Source organism: Raphanus sativus, unplaced genomic scaffold, assembly GCF_000801105.2.
Source record: "Raphanus sativus cultivar WK10039 unplaced genomic scaffold, ASM80110v3 Scaffold0440, whole genome shotgun sequence".
Taxonomy (NCBI): domain Eukaryota; kingdom Viridiplantae; phylum Streptophyta; class Magnoliopsida; order Brassicales; family Brassicaceae; genus Raphanus; species Raphanus sativus.
In genome coordinates, this window is record NW_026615759.1 from 1 (window position 1) to 16,429 (window position 16,429).

At 41.5% G+C, this 16,429-nt stretch overlaps 1 protein-coding gene across 1 annotated transcript; it reads right to left on the bottom strand.

Annotated features, from left to right (window-relative positions):
* Positions 1–11,647: 11,647 nt before the first annotated feature.
* On the bottom strand, positions 11,648–16,216 carry LOC130502200 (uncharacterized). The gene is made up of 7 exons (XM_056996944.1): positions 15,928–16,216; positions 14,791–15,861; positions 14,263–14,517; positions 13,184–13,821; positions 12,283–13,054; positions 12,004–12,129; positions 11,648–11,946 (listed from the first exon to the last, which is right to left on the bottom strand). The coding sequence occupies exons 1-7, from the start codon at positions 16,214–16,216 to the stop codon at positions 11,648–11,650; spliced, it is 3,450 nt and encodes a 1,149-aa protein (XP_056852924.1).
* Between the last annotated feature and the right edge of the window lie 213 nt (positions 16,217–16,429).

Consider the following 16,429-nt stretch of genomic DNA (forward strand, 5'->3'; position numbering starts at 1 on the left):
CGAATCACCTTAGCCATGATCAGTAGACACAACTACTACCAGCTCCAAGGTTGATCCTGAACCTAATCCAAGTCATACAATAACTGAGGTTCCATTCCCCTAACCATTCTATCTAGATCTATGCAATATTGCTAGATCATACCTTTGTCACATCCACGGAGCTTGATAGCTCTTTGTCTCAGCTGCCTTAGATGTCTAGCTAGCTCATTCAGCTAGCTGAACTGAACCACTTCACTTGAGGTTCCCAACTCTCTTCCAGCTGATCGAGCTGCGAGGTAGCTTTGCCTAGCTCCCCATCCACTCGTCCACTCCTCATTATACCTGTATAAACTCTCCCCTTAGGTACTTAGTCATTCAACCAACCATCCCCACAGACCAAGTACCTTTGGGAAGTCTTCAGCTGCAAAACCAACCACAAGCAAACATGCTCCAAAAACTAATTAAAATTCATGATAATTCATGATAATTCATAACTAAGAGAGTAGTCAAGTCAGATTTCTCAGAACCGGCCTCGATCATACTGATCTCGCCCATGAACAGCCCATATGGCCATAACTGACCACCTCTAAATCAATGAGATAAAACTAATCTTTCACCATGATAATTCATGATAAATACCCATTAAGAGATGTTTGAAGTCGGATCCTAACAATTCCTTCCGGAACTATCAGATCTCCACTTACCTGCCCAACCAAGGCCATGGAGAGATTTCTCTGAACCGGCCTCTCCATGGTTTAGTACCTCCACGTCTGATCAACATATAATAGGATTAATAATGCCCACCAGTTCCTGAGTCAATCAACCAACCACCCCACATGACTCAGAACTGATAAGTCTTCACACATACCTAACCGGCCATGGAACTATGTCCCACTGAACCTGATTAGTGTTGCTCTTACCACTGGTGCATCCTTTGATCAATCAGATAAGACACCTTGATCCATCATCCATGGATCAGGTCGTCCATCCTTGCCCATGATCAGATCACACACAGCCTTCCTTGTATAAACACACCAGCACAATACATGTGGTCCATACCAACAAGTACCAGCCTTACTCCTCTCCTTTGCTTGCTGTTGGATCCAAACGAATTGGACCTTACACTCCACATGGTTCCTCTGTCTCTAGGACTCCCATGTGTCTCATCAGTATTGACAAATGGAAATAAAGAGATGAGGAGAAGAGAGGAGCTGGAGTTACTTGAAGAACAACAGATCCGAGCTTACTTAAGTTTCAAGTCATTCCGTACAACACTTGCCACACAAGGCGCCAAAGAGTAATCAAGTGTGCCTTAGAAGGCAAGGATACAAGTTTAAAATATGGTCGACAACAAGGAAGAAGTGATCTGACCGTTGGAGATATTTTGGACAAGAAGAATAATTAAATCAAGCAAAGTCACATGTTCCATTTAAGTTCACAGCCGTTGGAGACAAGTCCCTTTCACCTCTTGATCAGACCACCTTTCTTTATTCATTTACATTGTTTAATAGTTTCTGTACTTAGGCAGTGTATTAGTTTATTATTCCTGAAGCAAGGCAACTTGCCAAGCTTAAGTCTTTATATACTTGTATCATGTTACACATTTATTTAAGGAAATTAGTTCTCCTTCTTTACTCTTCTCAATCGTCACTCTCTCTCTCTCTTTACTCTCTCTCTTGTTCTTGAATCCTTTACTCTGATCTTAAGATTTCTAACATGGTATCAGAGCATTAAGCTCCTGATTCCTTCTCTCACTTCCGCAAATTTACTCTTATTTCATTTACTCTTGATTCTCTGATTTCTTTTTCACAAATTTCTCTACAGATTTCTTATTATTTTTAGAGTTTTAAGAGTGTTTAGATGATTATGAGAAAGAGTTGAGAGAGTTTAGATGTTTGAGAGAGAAGAACAGTATAAGGAGGCGTAATAGTGTCAAAGTTTTCTTAAGCATTGATGAGAAGAGGATTACAATATATATAGGACAAGAGTAAAGTAGGTCGAGATGCAAGGTTAAGTTCTAAACACTATTACAAGTGTGTGTAGTCAAACCAAGAGAGGAGCGCGCCTTTGAAATGCTTGGACCAGGATGCTCACATGCTTGATCCGGTTGGTATCTTTGACAAGATTCCTTGTGCCTTTCCAGCTATGACAGTCTGTCAAGGCATAGACCTCTTATCCATAAACGGTCACAAGCCTTCCTTGTTCCCTTTCCTTCTCTTCCACGCCAAGACTAAACCATTTGAACTTTTACCTTTCCCGCTCACTTAGTTACCTCAGTAACTATCCCATTTCACCACAGTAACTTTAAAGTTACTGCCACAGTAACTTTTCAACATAATCTTGTGGTGAATGGTTTAGACTTGAGGTAACTTTGGTCAAGGTGATCCGTACTGATCCGTACTATCCGTACTGTACGGATCACTTGCCCATAGTAACTCTTAACCCTTTTACTCTTCCTTCTCTCATGCTGAACTCTTTTCTCCTCCAAGAATAAACACCACAACTTAACACTCCCCCTCAAGCTTAACCATGTGGAACAAGTCAAGCTTGGAATGCTGATCAATCTCCCTCGTTAAAACCTCAACAAGGAAAACCCATTGGGACAAAACCTTGAGGAGGAAAAAGAGTAGAGACATCACAGCAGGGGAGTATTTAGTTGGTACCTCCCAAGTCAATGAGGCCCAGCCTAATGTGGATGGACTCCATTGTCTTCTGCCTTGCCGCCTTTGTGAATACATCAGCTAACTGATCTTCACTTCTTGTATAACATGGTAACACCACTCCAAGCACAATCATCTGCCTAACCTTGTGACAGTCTACCTCAATGTGTTTAGTCCTCTCATGAAACACACTGTTGGAAGCTATGTGAATGGCAGCTTGATTGTCACAATGCATGACCATAGGTGTGGATTGATCAACCTCCAAATGCTTCAGGATTCCTTTGATCCACACCAACTCGTTAGTAAGTTTGAGCATTGCCCGGTACTCAGCTTCAGCACTAGAACAAGACACCACTTTCTGCTTCTTGCTCTTCCATGTAACCAGATTGCCTCCAATGAATGTGCAATAGCCTGTTGTTGATCTTCTATCAGCTCTATCACCTGCCCAATCCGCATCACAATACCCCACAGCTTCAGTACTCTTGTTGCAACCCATCCAGATGCCTAGACTCCTTGTTCCATTCAGATACATCAGCAACCTTTCCACCATTCTCCAATGGTGCTCCTTGGGCACTTGCATATGCTGACTGACTTGGTTAACCGCAAAGCATATATCTGGCCGAGTGGTGGTTAGATATATGAGCTTCCCCACCAGCTTCCTATACAGCTTTGGATCCTTGAATGGCTTGCTATCTTCAATCTCCCCCTCACGTGGAACCTTGTACCCATCCTCCATAGGCATCTTGGCTATCTTCCCTTCATCTACACCTGCATCTTTCAAAAGATCAAGTGTATATTTCCTCTGAGATATGAACAAACCTTCCTTGAATCTACACAACTCAATTCCAAGGAAGTATTTCATTTCTCCCAAATCTTTAATCTCAAACACTGTCTTTAGGAAAGCCTTAGTCTCTTGAATCCCTGCCTTATCAGAACCAGTAATAATTATATCATCAACATAGACAAGGATACAGATGATACCTGAGGGTGTGGTGAGAGTGAAGAGAGTATGATCTAGCTCGCATTTCTTGAACCCTCTTCCATTCAAGGTAGTACTCAGTTTGTAGTACCATGCTCTTGGAGACTGCTTGAGACCATAGATTGCTTTCTTAAGTCTCAACACGTTTCCCTTCTTAACCAAATGCTCTAGGCCTGGTGGTGGTAACATGTAGACTTCATCCTCAAGCTCTCCTTGTAAGAATGCATTCTTTACATCCATCTGCCAAAGTTCCCACTCCAAGTTCACAGCAAGAGACAATACTACTCTGATGGTATGGAGCTTGGCAACCGGAGCAAACGTGTCTATATAATCCTCTCCATAGGTTTGAGTGAATCCTCTAGCCACTAGCCGAGTCTTTCTTCTATCTATCTTCCCATTGGGTAGATACTTGATAGTGAAAATCCACTTACAAGATACTGCCTTCTTCCCTTTTGGTAATGTACTTTCATACCAAGTATCATTCTTTATCATGGCATTTGCTTCATCATTAACCGAGTCTCTCCACTCTTGTATTAGCATTGCCTCTTCATAACTTCTTGGAACATAGCTCTCATCTAAGCTTACTGTGAATGCTTGATGCTCCTCAGGAAAGTGTGCAAAGGAGCATACTGCTTGAGAGGGATGCTCAACGGCTTGAGCATTGTAATACACCCTTGTGTTTACCCAGTTAGATGCATCTCTCTTTACTCGTGTGCTTCTTCTCAAGGTAGGCTGTGGAGATTGCTGCATTGCTTCCTCTCCATTCCCATCATTAACTAGTTCCTCACTAGACTGACCTTCTTCAGCTTCCTCACTCGGCTGACTTGCTTCAGCCCCACTATCATGACTAACCGGTTCAGCACCTTGATCATGAGCACTGGAGCTCTCTTCTGCTCTACTTGATTCTTCTCCCCCCTCATGGTCAAGGGGTGTTGTCTCCTGATGATTACCCTCACCTTGATGATTCCCATTTCCCGGACCCTGGTGATCCACATTGATCCCCATCCCCTCTAGGATTGTCCTCAACACTGAAGCTCTATCACTAGTCAGATCCTTCAGATCCTCTTGATTCTGCTCCTCATAGTACCCTCTTTCTTCTATGAACTTCACTTCTCTTGATACTAACACACGCCTTGTGTCAGGATCATATCATTTATATCCCTTTTGGCTAGTAGAGTACCCAATGAACATAGCCTTTACACTCCTTGCTTCAAGCTTGTTTCTCATCTCACTTGCAACCATCACATAGCACAAGCAACCAAAGACACGCATATACTCCAGAGAGGGCTTGGATTGATTCAATACCTCAAATGGAGACTTGCCTTGAAGCACCAAGGTTGGAGTTCTGTTTATTAAATAGCAAGCAGTAGTTACTGCATCACTCCAAAATCTCTTGGGGACTTTTGACTGAAGCATAATGGTTCTTGCCACTTCCATGAGGTGTCGATTCTTTCTCTCAGCCACTCCATTCTGCTGAGGAGTATAGGGACAACTTGTTTGATGCAAGATACCATGCTGTGCTAGATGATGCTTGAATGCATTTCCAGTGTACTCTCCTCCATTATCTGACCTGAGAATTTTTATCTTGGCATTGTAATGGTTAGTCACATATGATTGAAAACTTTTAAATGCATCAAGCACCCTATCTTTGGTTGGAATTAAAGTTAACCAGGTGTATTTGGATTTTTCATCAATGAAAGAAACATAATACTTGAAATTATCTCTAGACAAGCAAGGTGATGTCCAAACATCAGAATGAACAAGATCAAAGCAGCTTTTATAAACCGTAGAAGAGTTTGGAAAAACAGTTTTACAATGCTTGCCTAAAATACAAGCTTCACAATCTTTGTTCTCAAAAGAAACACCTGGCAACATCAGTTTAAAAGCCTTATTATGAGGGTGTCCTAGTCTAGTATGCCACAATGCATTTTTACTTAGACTAGGAGCAGAAACAGAAGTAAATAAACAGCAACGATCAGAAACAGGAGCAAGATCTTCAAGTAAATACAAGTCTCCTTTGGTCACTCCTTTCCCAATAAGCTTGCTGCTCTCAATATCCTGGAACTTAACATCATTAGGGCTGAATATGACATTGCAATTTAAATCAGTTGCGCATCTCTTCACAGATAACAAATTTGAGGTAAAGGTTGGCATATACAAAGCCTTGGATTCCCTATCAAATAGTTTAAGACTTCCTATACCTTTGATAGGGATCCTTGCACCATCAGCAATCATCACATGACCAGTAGTAGGCATAATATTTTTTATTAAGCTAGTGTCACTGATCATGTGGTGAGTGCATCCGGAATCAATTACTAAAGGTCTAGTAATGATAGGCTTAGCAATGAGAGCAAGAATGCTAGACGGTTTAAATGCATGCTCAATCCTAGCAGTGTTTGCAATACTAGAATGATTATGCAGATCTTTTACACTATCCAGCATCCTAGCAGTTCTATCAATCTCAATGCCATTGTCTATCAATCTAGCACTAAAAGATAAACCCTCAATGTTACCATTTTCCTTGAAGAGTTTGATGAGAGCATCAAGGTCAGACTTCTTAAGATACTCTTGATCATTTGCTCCACGGTTACTCGGCTCACCAGAGTAAGCAACCATGGACCTCTCTTCATTAGTATCCTTGCTGGTACTTGCACCATTTGATCCTTCAGCCTTGTTTGCTCTCTTCTCACGATCCTTCATAAACTTTGCCGGCTTCAAGTGCGGATGGAGAATCCAACACTGACTCTTCTTATGCCCATGCTTCTTGCAATGATCACAATCCCCATTGAACTTCTCATACTTCCCTTGAACCGCTTTGTTGGCTTGTGGAGTTTCCTCTTGTTCACCGTGTGTTGCTTGATTCACCAATGCAAGTTCCCCTTTCTTTCCAAACAACCCAATGGTACCTTGTTCCTTTTGAATCCTAGCACACACACTTTCAAGATCCGGCAAGTTATCTTCTCTCAACAAGTGTTGGATTAGCCCTTGGTAAGCCGGATTCAAGGTTAAGAGCAATCCAAACACCTTGTCTTGCTCCCTCCTCTTGTTGAGCTCATCCGCATCCGTAGTACTTGGTCTTAACATCTCAAGTTCAGACCATAGTGATCTAAACTTTCCCAAGTGCTTAGTGAACTCCATATCCTCTTGAACCAAGTGGTTCAAGGCATGCTTAACCTCAAACACTCTGCTTAAGTTTGAGGTGTTTCCATACACCTTCTTTAAGGTGTCCCATAGCTCTTTAGCTGACTTGCAGTAGCTATAGGCATCAAGGATTGCCGGATCAAGTGAGTTTTGAAGAACAGACAACACCAGCATGTCTTCTTGTTCCCATTTGTCAACCGCGTCTTGAGCCGCTTCTCCTCCATCTTCTCCTTGAGTGATAAGCTTTGGAGCTTCACCTACAGTGATGTGCTTCCACAAGCCTTTCATCCCCACAGCAGTCTTCACCATTCGAGACCACACCAAGTAGTTGTTTCCCTTGAAACAAACCGTAACTTTCATGTTCATGTTTCCTCCACTATCCATAGTAAGACCACACACTAGTTCACACCAAAGTATAGATCTTTAACCGAGAGCTTCAACCACCACCAAGTAACTGTTAAACTGAAGTGTATAAATGATGAGGAAGAGTTCAGGATGGAGTTATGAAGCTAAGGGATCATTTGGGAGAAGTTGTGTAATAGTAAATAGTAACATGACTACTATTTACTATTACAAGAGTTACTATACACTATTTGGAGACTTGCAACTCAAGGAAGGTACAAGGTCGACCATAAGTGAAGTAAGGAGGGATGGAGAGCTTAAGGGAAGTGCGCATACTGTTACTGACCGTTGGAGGATAAGGTTTCTTATCCTTAAGCTCAGCCAGACCAAGACAGCCTGTAAAGCAAGGCGCGCCACTCCCACCTTTTGACCAAAGCATGTGTGCAATCTTAGCCAAGTATTGCCTTGACTCCACATGCTTTGAATAGTGTTCTGAATACCCTAGTCTTTACTCTTCTTCTCTTTATATACTCTTGTATTGTCGACATTTTGAGTTAAGAAAATCAGAGACACATTTTCTCTTAAGCTTTGCAACAATGGTTACATAATCTCTTAATCTCTTTACAAACAATCTTTCTCTTCACTCGGATTCTCTCTATTTCTTCTCTATTCTCTCAATACCATTCTTATTCTCTAAAATCATATGGCATCAGAGCCAGGTTGGCTTTGGTATTGAGATCTGGGTTCGTGTTCTTCAGTTCGATTCAAGTAAAGATTCAAAAGTGTTCTTGGCGGGAAGAAAAACATGGAGGATAACTACAACAACAACAAGGTGATCTCGGTTCCGGTTGCTCTCAAGGGAGGAAGCAACTACTTACTGTGGTCTAGGCTGGTGAAAACAGCTATTGGAAGGCTAGGGCTTTGGAGTCACATCACGGATGAAGCTCAAACAAAGCCAGTGGCCAAGGAAGATGAAGATGAGAAGGAAAAGGAGAAAGCTTTAGCTGAGTTCAAGCGATGGGTGAAAGATGATCTTATGGTGCTATCCGTGCTTCAGGGATCTCTTGAGCTGCATCTACTTGAAGCCTACAGCTACTGCGAGACTCCTAAGCATCTTTGGGAGGTGCTACAAAAGACTTATGGTAACAAAACCAACCTAAGTCGTGTGTTTGAGTTGAAAGGAGCTATCAATGCTCTAGTTCAAGATGGTGAGGAGTTCGCCAAGCACTTGGGGAAGTTCAGAGCTCTTTGGAACGAGCTGGAGGGCTTGAGACCCAACACTACTGATCAAGACACACTCGCGGAGAGAAGGGAGCAAGATCAAGTGTTCGGGCTTATGATGACATTGGATCCGGCCTACAAGGATGTGATAGCACACATCTTGAGGTCCACTACACTTCCATCCATGGAAGAGGTGTGCGCGCAGCTACAGAAGGAGGAGGGATCTATTGGTCTCTTTGGAGGGAAGAAGGATCTTTCCTTGGCGCACAAGGCTGAAGAAGTACAAGCTAACAAGGTTATGTACAAAGGCGGAGATAGAAAGTATGGTGAACGTTCTCGGGTGATTGTGATCATTGCAAGAAGACAGGACATAGGAAGAGCCAGTGTTGGGTCTTACACCCACACCTCAAACCGGCGAAGTTCACAAAAGGTGGAGATGCACGGGCAAATCTCTCAGCTGAAGCAAATGGAGCTGGTTCATCCGGGGCTAGTCCTAGCGTGAAGGCAGGTGAAAGCGAGGGTAAAGCCATGGCATCACAACAATTGGGCAGTAAGAGTGGAGACAATGAAACCATAAGGAGGTCTGACATCGAGTCCCTCATCAAAGCTCTTAAGGAGTCTGGTAACACACTCGGAAACACTCTTGGCTACTCATATAATGCTCATCTTGTTTCAAATATTCCTGATAGGTTGCTAGACATGATTGAGCATGCTTGTATTTCTGAAAAAGCCTTGAATGTTTCTGATAAGTTGCTAGAGGTGATTGAAAGCTTGCGGAATAGAAACGATCATCCTAGGACTCATATTGCTCAAAACATGCATAAGCCTTTGATTATTGATTCAGGTGCATCTCATCACATGATAAGTGATTGTAAGCTCATTAAAGATTTAGAACCGGCTCAAGGGCATGTTATGATTGCAAATGGTGCTAGGATTCCTATCAAAGGAGTTGGAAAACTCAAGTTGTTTGATAGGGATTCTAAAGCCTTTTACATGCCCGAGTTCACTTCTAATCTCTTATCTGTGAAAAGATGCACCAATGATCTTCAATGCAATGTTATCTTCACCCCTAATGAGGTTATGTTTCAGGATATTGAGAGTAGAAAGCTCATTGGACAAGGTGTTACCAAGGGAGAGCTCTATCTACTTCAAGACACTTTACCCATTTCTAGTTCCTGTTGTTCTTTCAATTCAGTCTCCTCTAATAATGATGCATTGTGGCATGCTAGACTAGGTCATCCTCACCTTAGAGCTTTAAGCTTGATGTTACCAGGTGTTGTTTTTCAAAACAATGATTGTGAAGCTTGTATTTTGGGAAAACATTGTAAAACTGTGTTTCAAAGATCAACAACTGTTTATGAAAATTGTTTTGATTTAATCCATTCTGATGTGTGGACATCTCCTTGTTTATCCAGAGATGGATACAAGTACTATGTCACCTTCATTGATGAGAAATCGAAATACACCTGGATAACTCTCATTAAAACAAAGGATAGGGTGATAGATGCATTCAAGAATTTTCATGACTATGTGACTAACCAATATAATGCCAAGATCAAGATTTTCAGGTCTGATAATGGTGGAGAGTACATAGGTCATGCCTTTAAAGACTATCTGTCCAAGCATGGGATCTTGCATCAAACTAGCTGTCCTTACACACCACAACAGAATGGTGTGGCTGAGAGGAAGAACCGGCATCTGATGGAAGTTGCACGAGCTCTTATGTTTCAAACAAGTGTACCAAAGAGATATTGGAGTGATGCTGTCTTAGCAGCTTGCTACTTGATCAACAGAACACCAACCAAGATACTGAAGGATCAAGCACCTTTTGAGGTACTTAACAAGAACAAACCAGTGCTAGATCACCTGAGAGTATTTGGTTGTGTGTGTTATGTGCTGGTACCAGGAGAAACAAGGAACAAGCTTGAAGCAAAGAGCTCCAAGGCAATGTTTATTGGGTATTCTACATCCTAAAAGGGATACAAGTGCTATGATCCGGATGCAAGAAGAGTTCTGATCTCCAGAGATGTTAAATTCATGGAGGAGAAAGGATATTATCAAGGCAAGAATTGGGAGGAGCTAGAAGAACTAGCTAGACCATCTGATAGAGCAGCCAGTCTACGGATGATATTTGAAGGACTTGGGATAGGAGTGACCCAGGATCAAGGGAGGCAACACACGCCTCCTACAAATGGAACTGAAGAACCCACTCATCTTGAGCATGAGGGAGGCAATACACCTGAAGCTGGAGGTCAAGGAGATCAAAGTTCAGGAGATCATGATCAAGTTGAGATGGGAGAAGGAAATGGAAGTCAGTCTGAGCAAGAGGATCAGACTCAACAAGAAGAAACGAGTGGAGTTCAAGAGGGACAATCAGAACCAGTGCAAGAAGTTCAGCAAGTACCTGTCTTAAGGAGAAGCACACGGCAAAGGAGAGATGCTTCCAACTGGGTAAACATGAGAGTGTACTACAATGCCCAGGCTGTGGAGCATCCCTCTCAAGCTGTATGCTCGTTTGCTGAGTTTCCAGAAGAGCATTGTGCCTTTCAAGTAAGCCTGGATGAAAGTTATGTTCCAAGAAGCTATGAAGAAGCAATGCTAATACAAGAATGGAGAGATTCAGTCAATGCTGAGGCAGATGCTATGATTAAAAATGATACTTGGTATGAGAGTGAACTACCTAAAGGGAAGAAGGCAGTGACTAGCAAGTGGATCTTCACCATCAAGTATCTTCCAAATGGCAAGATAGATAGGCGCAAGACCAGACTAGTTGCAAGAGGGTTCACTCAGACATGGGAGAAGATTATATATGGTATGATCCTAGGTGTGAGGATCACGTCCCTGACTACTCTCCAACGGATTGTGATGATGAAAACAAGATGTGGATTGAGTGATACTTCGAAGAGTTGCGGAATGACTCTTAGACTATCAAAGGTTTGCTTGCAAGGTAAGGATCAAGGATCCGAGTAACACTTAGACAAGCTTTGATCAAACAAGATTCAGAGAGAATTTTTAATAGAAAGTGTTTGATGATTTTATTGATGAATTTCGTCCATAATATATAGGCAAGAAGTCTGTACATGCACAGCTTCTTGGAAACATACAAAATACTTAAAACAAAGGCTCCCTTGAAAACATAAATAAAGACCAAGTTTTAAATCCGAAAATAGACTAGAAAATAAGAGAAATGGCATGGTTTCATCAAGAGGCTATTGTATAAGTGTTGTGTCCAAGCCTCATTAAAAACCTTGTTTGGAAAACCCAATGGGACAAAACCAAACCAAGGAAAAGAGTGCAAGTCACAACACCTCTCTTGATGAATGTCTTAGATGGCTTGAATCACAACCAGAGTAGTTGGATAAGCACACTCTAGACTGCCCTGGATAGTGTATAAGAGTTTATGGAAAGCTTGATTGAATCTGGCTTGCTTGGATCTAGTCATTGGACCAACTGGTACTTCTAAGTCCTTGCCATTTGTTTCCTCAGGTTCAAGCTGCTCCATGGTTCTTTCTTCAACTTCCTTAAGCTCTGGTTCAAGCTGTTCCATATCTTTAGTTCCATTGCTTGTCAAGATCACATCATCCTCTCCCACTTGAGAAGGATTTGACCTCAAATCCGTTTCATCTGCATGATAAGGAACTAGGTCAGTAACATTGAAGCTTGAGCTCACGTTATACTTACCTTGGAGATCGAGTTGATAGGCATTGTTGTTGATCTTCCTGATGACTTTGAAAGGACCATCTAGTCTAGGCATGAGTTTGGATTTTCTTTCGTTAGGAAATCTGTCCTTCCTCAGATGTATCCAAACTAAGTCTCCTTCTTCAAAGATCATCTCTTTTCTTCCTTTGTTAGCTTGCTTAGCGTACAGCTTGGTCTTGTTTTCTATATTGATCCGGGCCTTCTCATGTATCTGCTTAACAAGTTCAGCTTTCTTTTGTCCATCCAAGCTAACTCTTTCACTCAAAGGTAAAGGCATTAGATCCAAAGGTGATAAAGGATTGAAACCATAGACAATTTCAAATGGAGAGAACTTAGATGCAGAATGCCTAGCATGATTATAAGCAAATTCTACATGAGGCAAACATTCTTCCCAAGTCCTAAGGTTCTTTTTAATCAATGCACGCAGCAAGGTAGACAATGTTCTATTGACAACTTCAGTTTGTCCATCAGACTGTGGATGACAAGTAGTAGAGAAACACAGCTTAGTTCCTAACTTAGACCACAAGGTTTTCCAAAAGAAGCTAAGAAACTTGGTGTCTCTATCAGAAACAATTGTCCTAGGCATTCCATGAAGTCTAACAATTTCTTTAAAGAACATATTAGCAACATTCACAGCATCATCAGTTTTATGACATGGAATAAAATGAGCCATTTTAGAAAACCTATCAACGACTACAAACACAGAATCCTTTCCAGTCTTAGTCCTAGGTAATCCAACAACAAAATCCATTGAAATGTCATGCCATGGATGCAAAGGAATGGGTAAAGGAGTATACAGACCGTGGTTTTGGACTTTGGACTTAGCCTGTTTGCAAGTGACACACCTTTCACAAGCTTTTTCTACATCTCTCCTCATGTGTGGCCAATAGAAGTGATCTTGCATTACGTTCAGTGTCTTAGCCACGCCAAAATGTCCTCCAAGTCCACCTGCGTGAGCTTCCTTGACAAACAAATCTCTCAAAGAAGAGTTAGGCACACATAGTCTATTTTCAAAGAAGAGAAAACCATCATTCTTGAAGTATTTACCACGACCAAACTTCTCACAAGAAGCATATATATCTTTAAAATCAGAATCAGTGGCATATAAAGTTTTGATATGCTCAAATCCAAGTAATTTCGTTTCAAGAGTGTTCAAGAGCACATACCTTCGAGATAGTGCATCAGCAACTATGTTTTCCTTACCTTTCTTGTATTTGATCACATAAGGAAAGGTTTCAATGAATTCAATCCATCTAGCATGTCTCTTGTTCAGTTTCTGTTGTCCCTTGAGATGCTTTAGAGACTCATGATCAGTGTGGATGACGAACTCCTTAGGCCAGAGATAGTGTTGCCATGTTTGCAAAGCCCTCACAAGCGCATAGAGCTCTTTGTCATACGTTGGATAGTTCAGAGTAGCCCCTCCAAGCTTTTCACTAAAGAAAGCTATAGGTTTCTTTTCCTGCATAAGCACAGCACCTACACCTATACCAGAAGCATCACATTCTATTTCAAATGTTTTAGAAAAGTCAGGGAGAGAAAGAACTGGTGAATTGGTGAGTTTCTCTTTCAAGGCTTGGAATGCTTCTTCTTGGAATTGTTCCCACTTGAACCCAACGTTTTTCTTGATTACTTCAGTCAGTGGTGCAGCCACAGTACTAAAATCCTTGACAAATTTTCTGTAGAATCCGGCTAGACCATGGAAGCTTCTCACTTCACCAACTGTCTTTGGGCTTGGCCATTCCTTGATAGCTTTGATCTTTTCTTCATCAACCTTGATTCCATCTGCACTCACAACAAAACCTAAAAAGACAAGGTTATCTGCTCCAAAAGTACATTTCTTTAAATTAGCAAACAAGGATTCCTTCCTAAGCACTTCTAGAACCTTTCTAAGATGCTCAACATGCTCATCTAAGTTCTTGCTGTAGATCAAAATGTCATCAAAGTAAACCACAACAAAATGACCTATAAATGATCTAAGAACATGGTTCATTAACCTCATGAAAGTACTAGGCGCATTAGTCAGCCCAAATGGCATCACTAACCATTCATATAGCCCCTGCTTCGTTTTAAAAGCAGTTTTCCACTCATCACCCTCTTTCATTCTAATTTGGTGATACCCACTTTTCAAATCAACCTTAGAAAAGATGCTAGAACCATGCAACTCATCAAGCATATCATCTAATCTAGGAATGGGATATCGATACTTTACAGTGATATTGTTGATGGCTCTGCAATCGACACACATTCTCCAGCTACCATCTTTCTTTGGTACAAGTAAAACTGGAACTGCACATGGGCTCATGCTCTCACGAATATGACCTTTCTCCATAAGCTCAGTGACTTGTTGCTGTAGCTCTTTGGTCTCCAGAGGATTGGTTCTATAGGCTGGCTTGTTCGGTAGAGAAGCCCCTGGAATAAAATCGATTTGATGCTCTATTCCTCTGATAGGTGGCAGTCCTTGTGGAGCTTCTTCTGGAAAAACATCTTTGAATTCCTGCAAAAGAAATTGTATCTTGCTAGGAAGATCCTGCACTGGCTTTGTTATGTTTAAACATTCTTTAAAAACAATCAGCAAGTGAGGTAAAGAACTTCCCTTTGGTTGAAGCAATATATTAGCCTGCTGCTTTTTCTTAGATTCTGAGGTCGCTTTGTTCTTCTTCAAGGCTATCTGATCTAGATGAACTTCTTGCGGTGTCAAAGGAACCAAAACAGTCTTCTTTCCTTTGTACTCAAACGAGTATCTGTTTGTGAACCCATCATGAAGTGTTCTTCTGTCGGATTGCCAAGGTCTACCAAGCAATATGTGTCCAGCATCCATTGGTAAGACATCACACAGTATCTCTTCCTCATACTTCCCAATAGACAATGGTACCTTAACTTGATGCTTTACCTCTAGCTCTCCTTCGTCATTAAGCCATTGTAACTTGTAAGTTGTTGGTCTTTTTATGACCTTCAGACCAAGTTTCTCCACCATGGTTTCACTTGCAACATTGGTACAACTTCCTCCATCTATAACCAAGCTGCAAACCTTTCCGTGAACCATACAGCGAGTGTGAAACAGATTCTCTCTCTGCTCATCTCCATCGGTCTTGGCTTGAAGATTCAGTGTTCTTCTAGTAACAAGTAACTCTCCACGAGTTGGCATTTCCACCCTTTCTTCTTCAGACTCAGATACCTCTTCCTCGGATTCAATGTCACCATTTTCTCTGATGAGTATTACCCTTTTGTTGGAGCAGCTACTGGCATAGTGTCCATATCCTTTACACTTGTAGCACTGTATGTCTCTGGATTTGGATGCAGTGGCTACTTCCTTTCCTTTAACACTTTGTTCCTCCACTTTAGGCTTGGAGAATGGTCTGGATTCTCTGGTCTTTTCGTCCTTCTGGTAGTGTGGTTTGCTGGCTCCATAGCTAGACTTGTAACTTCTTCTTTTCAACTGCTGTTCAAACATAACCGCCTTGTGCAGAAGCTCTTCCATCTCAACGTAGTGATGAACTTCAAGTCTGTCCATGATGTCTCTGTTTAGACCACCCATGAATCTGGCCATTGTTGCTTCTCTGTCTTCTTGTATATCAGCTCTCAGCATAAGGGTTTCCATTTCCTTATAATATTCCTCAACTGATCTACTTCCTTGAGACAGTGTTCTGAGCTTGAAGTGCAACTCTCTGTGGTAGTGGCTCGGTACAAATCTCTTCCTCATGATTACCTTCATCTGGTTCCAGGTTTCAACAGGAAAATCTCCAGCTCTTCTTCTTGCTGTAACCAAGTTATCCCACCAACTTAAAGCATACTCCTTGAACTCAGTAGGGGCAAGTTTCATTTTATACTCTGCAGTGTAGTCTCTGCAATTGAACACGAGTTCAATCTTCTTTTCCCACTCTAAGTATTCTTCTGGATCAGCAGTGCCTTTAAACTCAGGAATTTTCAGTTTCAAACCACCAAGAGGATCGCTGGTTTTTGGCCTTTCTTCCTGGTCACGCCTCCTTCTTCTGGTACCAATGGATCGGTTTGAATGGCTATAGTAACTTTCTGTAGCAGATCGATCTGAAGTCCTTCTAGGTCTCTCACGATCTGAGTGCACAACCTCAGCCCTGAAGTGCTCTAGTCTCTGATCCATCAAAGTAGTCATGCGTGCAGTCAAAGCATCAAGTAACAGTGGATTCATTCCATTATTCCTATCGTCCTCGTCTCCCATGGTTCCTGTTGAATTTTAAAGCACAAAACCAGTAAAAGAGATCATAGAAACAGAAAATAACAGAAAACACAGAAACTGAGACAGATTCAAAAACTTTTATGAAGAACCCTAATTCTTTTTCTTAACAATTTCGAAATTTTAATCAGATTATTTAGCAAGTTCAACACTTGTTCTAGACAGATCTGACATTAACAAACATGATTCTAACAAGAT

What these genes read in the sequence shown, in the direction of transcription:
- LOC130502200 (XM_056996944.1), bottom strand. Translation starts at nt 16,216, where the DNA reads ATGGGAGACGAGGACGATAGGAATAATGGAATGAATCCACTGTTACTT. An exon ending in ACCTTGGCAATCCGACAGAA is followed by an intron (nt 14,518 to 14,790) that starts GAACACTTCATG and finishes AATTTCTTTTGC; the next exon opens with AGGAATTCAAAGATGTTTTT. An exon ending in TCTAATGCCTTTACCTTTGA is followed by an intron (nt 12,130 to 12,282) that starts GTGAAAGAGTTA and finishes AAGGAGACTTAG; the next exon opens with TTTGGATACATCTGAGGAAG.